We start from the raw sequence: 4,365 nt of genomic DNA, 5'->3' as shown, positions 1-4,365 counted from the left end.
TTCCCTTAGCCAATATTTTATCGGTTTCTCCATTTGGCCCAAACAAGCTCGTTTTTTAATCTTTTTGAAAACCATCAAGCCCAATGCTTTCTTGGACATTTAGAACATGAATAATCACCTTTGGCATGATTGAATTGGCCGTTGGTTCATCAAAAAGAAGGTTAGCCATTTCGAACTTTTCGGGTAGTCTGAATTCGCGAGAACTGAAGATCACATGATTTGTAAATAACATAACTATCACATATGAACTCCGTTTGATCTGATTCTTCTTAGAGGAGCTCCGTAATTGAGTTGAGAACATTCTCCAAGTGATTTCATGCGTAAAAGTCTCGTGGTTTGGAAGATATGAGTCAAACGGTGTGTTACCCCATGGCACATCACATAGGGAATAAGATACACATTCACTTATCATTTAAATTAAGTAGCCAATACATGCCACAAAAATAACACCGAACCAGAATCATCATGAATCAAAGAAAATACTTTTTCATAACTTCAACCTAACAATAAAAACCATTCTTGTAAAGAAACAACCAAGTTTACAAAAGTCATCAACTTGTGACATCCGAAAGTTAGCTAGCCAAGTCATCCATAATAATAAAAACAACTAAAAACATACATAAGCCACAAGCATACAAAACACACATAAATCAAACAACACTAGAGAGCAATGTCTAGCAACATATCTCTCATTCCATATATGTCCCTTCCATGATGATTGCCTTGAACAGCAGAAACACCACCTCTTATAGAACTCCCATTTTGCCCTTCAACGCAAGGGCCAACAACCATCCCAGACCCAACCGCCGTGGTCTCATCCCTCAACGGGAAACCAAACAGCCTGCACCTCCCTGAACCTCCGTGATGATCTTCCAGACGCACGTTAGTACCGCTTGAGGGTAGTGGTGAAGACACGTGGACCGAAGATGGAGGGAGAATACGTGTACTAAAGTTCTGGAACGGACCACACCAAATGTTCCTCTGGCTCATCCCCTGGTGCCGTTGATCGGTCATCATTGGGTAAGCGGGAACCGTTTCTTGACCTTGCAAGACCTTATGGAACCCATAAGAGTCACCAAACTCCGTTCCTTTGAACCGGCCTCTCCTGGCACCAGCACCACCATCCGAAGAGGTGTTGATGAAACCGTGAAAAATTTCTTGACCTTGCAAGACCCTCTGGAATCTTAGAGATTCCTCAAAGTCTGTGGCACCAGAACCAGAGACAGGGATGTCAGGCTTTCCCGAGGAAAAGCCAATCCTGCTTCTCTTGGGACCAGTTGTTATGAAGCTGCCTGAACTGGAGATTGAACCAGATGGTTCTATCTCCCATGGTGAGATGCGCTGTTGACGATGCCCATTGGCCTCAATGTCGTCCCACCTTACCTGAATATGAGGCCAAAACATACTTTTAAGTGCAAGCACAAGCAACAATCTCTTTGGTGATCTCTATCAAACAAAACCAAGGGACATTTTAACTCATAGCTTACCAAAAGACATCTCCATTTAGAACCAGGCCACCTGATAGGATCCAAGTCGTTGATTCCAGTTATTATCCCAGGGGATCTGACAAAACATGCCAAAACATTTTAGAAGGATAGAGAAAATAAAATTACAGGTGTTGCCAAAAGTTCTGTTAAAGCTTGAGAGATATAACCTTCTCTCAGAGGCATCTTCAGACTCAACCCTTGCTTTGAATCTCATACCGATACAAAATGGATAGTCAACAGTCTTCAAGAACTTTGGTGCAGGGATTATGAAGTTTGACCAGCTTGCCCTGTGAAAAGGTTTAACCAATTGCAATTCCATCAGACAAGTATTAATGCAAACTTTTACCAAAACCAAATATTAATGAACCTTAGAATGGAATCAATCAACAAGAACGCTTGTGGTTGGAGCTTACTTGGGGTTGTAGTAAATGTTGAAAGCACTATTGGTGGAAATGGCATGAGCTACTTCAGCGAAGTTGTTGTGGTTCATGTTCTGATTATACTGACTGGAGAAAGCAGAAGCGCCTTCGATTTGAGAAGCTCTTCTAACTCCCAAGCGCAGTTTTCCATCATCACCTCTATATTAGAGGGTACCATAAGGATCCAATAGTTTTTTTTTGTAGCTAGAGAAGAGTAAAAAGGTTTTTTTTTTTTTCAATTACCTGAGGAAAAGCACAGCATCACCAGAGACAAGCTTCTTCTTGTTCACAAACGCACTCCACCCTGTAGTGAGCAAATGCCTCCTAGGTTGTCCTAAAAGACACTCAAACCATTCATATACTTTCTCAAGACAACCAGAAAGCAACTCAAGGCAACAAAATTTACCTCGATAAATGTGGCGAAAACGCCACTCCAGGCCATGAAGATCCCTGGCAAGAAGCTCCTGAGAAGGCCTGGGCTGAGTATAGTCCTACATAACGATATAACTCTACGGTTAAAATCTCTCAATCTCTCACAATAAACTTATAAAAGAACAACTAAATCTCTGAATTGTCTGTCTCAGACAAATAATGTGCAATGTAGAGAGTGTGTGTGTGTGCACGTACCAGAGGAGGGAAGCAATCCTCAGCAGCACGGCGAGGAACAGAGAAGCCTCCATGGGTACTTGTATCAGAAGCAGTGAGTGTTTTGCAGAACATGTGAGGTGTATTAGTCCTCTTAAGCACCACATAATCCTCCTCTCCACCATCAACATCTATCACTTCCTCACGCACCTTCCTCTCAATGTCCTGTAATAAAAAAACAAAACTCAAAACCTCTTCTCTAAAACTGTTCCAAGACTCAAAAGCTTTAAAAAGAAAACACTCACCTCAGACTCAGGAAGCAGAGAGACTTGAGCATACACTTCATCAGTAGCTGTCTCTGCCTACAAAACCATCTCAATTCAGATTCACAAAAAAAAAAAAAAGAATTTTTGTTTCTCCTCCCAAAGAAACAGAAATAAATAAAAATAAATAAAAAAAGACAAGAAGAGGTTTATAAAGACATACGTGAAGCTTGACATCAAGAATACGACAGAACACGTGAGGAGGGAGCCCGTAAATCGCGGCGGAGAAATCGGGGGCTTGTTCTAAATGTCCCTGAGGGAAATACAACACGAGGCTTCCTCTTTTCGGGAGAGAGATGAGGGGTCCAGCGCAAGCGTGCCACAGCTCCAGACAAACCCCAGACGAGGAGCTTCTTGAAGAAGACCCACTCACACCAAACGCAGAAGCTGAAGACGAAGAATCACAAGGAGAGAGAGACCCTGAGCCTGAAGACGGTGTCGTTTCTTCTTCTTGTTCCTCCGTCACGTTCAGATCGATTAAACCACCCATCAGAGAGATAAAAAGATAAGAGCTTTTTTTTTTTGTTTATTGAAAAAAGAGTTTCATGACTTGGAAACTTTAACCTTCTTCAGCAAAAAGAGAAGAGAGCAGCACAGTGATATGAGCGAGTGAGTCTTAAAAGCCAAGATTTTTAATTTTTCGTTTGAAGAAAAATCAAAAAAAGTTTTAATTTTTCTTTTTTGACAGTGTTTAAGAGGAGAGAGAGAGAGAGAGAGGGTCAGAACTCAGAATAGTACTGAGTGCTCTCTGTCTAGTACAGTGGTCTCTGCTGCTACGTCTGGTGACTGATGTGTGTGGTGTGGCTTTTAGACCTTTTGTGCGTGTTGAGATTAGATTTTTTGATAGATTGGTTTCTTCTTCTTCTTACCCTTTTTCTCTTTTATTTTAACCAACGGTTTTTGCAATGTTGATAAATACTATTGGGTTTTTACGGATGTACTTTATACAAGTGTTTTTTTATTACAAGTATTAAATTAATGATGGGTTATACAATAAGATCTGCAAGAATAATTAATCTTCTTTGTCGTCTCTTTTGATTACTTTTTTATTTCTAGTGGTGGAGAATAGTGGTCGCATACTTTTAGGGATCGATGCACATAAGTGATTAGTTTAAAGTATATACCACATTATTATCAATTTATTATTTCAGGCGGTCCATGTGTGCGTAGTAAAAACAACAAAACAAAAGGCAGTTCATGTGTGTTTTTTTTTTGTTTATGGTTAGATTTGAATGTGTGGATTACCGTTATATTCTACCTTTTATTTTTATATTTCCCGTGATTATTTAGTACGGTAGTGGGATAGTTTGTTATAGTTTTTTTTCTTTTTTTAGTGATTTGGTGGTATATACTTTGAAAAAAGTTATTTTTCTGATGAATACGTCTCTGTGATGGATAATCATGTGTTTTGTATTATTTATTTTTTTGAGAAAGGGCTTATCATGTGTTTTGTATTTTTTTTTTTTTTTTGAGAAAGGGCTTATCATGCGTTTTGTATTGTGATTCAAGTTTGAAACTAATTAGATTGATTTCTGAAATTTTTGAAATTAA

The 4,365-nt window shown here is 39.4% G+C and overlaps 1 protein-coding gene across 1 annotated transcript; it reads right to left on the bottom strand.

Annotated features, from left to right (window-relative positions):
- Nucleotides 1–468: 468 nt before the first annotated feature.
- On the bottom strand, nt 469–3,542 carry LOC106451191 (auxin response factor 3). The gene is made up of 9 exons (XM_013893072.3): nt 2,978–3,542; nt 2,797–2,853; nt 2,534–2,716; nt 2,313–2,397; nt 2,150–2,240; nt 1,901–2,065; nt 1,655–1,774; nt 1,488–1,563; nt 469–1,383 (listed from the first exon to the last, which is right to left on the bottom strand). The coding sequence occupies exons 1-9, from the start codon at nt 3,302–3,304 to the stop codon at nt 661–663; spliced, it is 1,827 nt and encodes a 608-aa protein (XP_013748526.1). The 5' UTR covers nt 3,305–3,542; the 3' UTR covers nt 469–660.
- Nucleotides 3,543–4,365: the final 823 nt, after the last annotated feature.

The sequence above is a fragment of the Brassica napus genome, chromosome C4 (genome assembly GCF_020379485.1).
Source record: "Brassica napus cultivar Da-Ae chromosome C4, Da-Ae, whole genome shotgun sequence".
In the NCBI taxonomy this organism is placed as follows: Eukaryota; Viridiplantae; Streptophyta; class Magnoliopsida; order Brassicales; family Brassicaceae; genus Brassica; species Brassica napus.
Note: the sequence above shows the minus strand (reverse complement) of the source record. Positions and strands in the feature narration are given on the sequence as shown.

What these genes read in the sequence shown, in the direction of transcription:
- LOC106451191 (XM_013893072.3), bottom strand. Translation starts at nt 3,304, where the DNA reads ATGGGTGGTTTAATCGATCTGAACGTGACGGAGGAACAAGAAGAAGAA. An exon ending in AGGATTGCTTCCCTCCTCTG is followed by an intron (nt 2,398 to 2,533) that starts GTACGTGCACAC and finishes ATCGTTATGTAG; the next exon opens with GACTATACTCAGCCCAGGCC. An exon ending in GATGCTGTGCTTTTCCTCAG is followed by an intron (nt 2,066 to 2,149) that starts GTAATTGAAAAA and finishes CCTCTAATATAG; the next exon opens with AGGTGATGATGGAAAACTGC.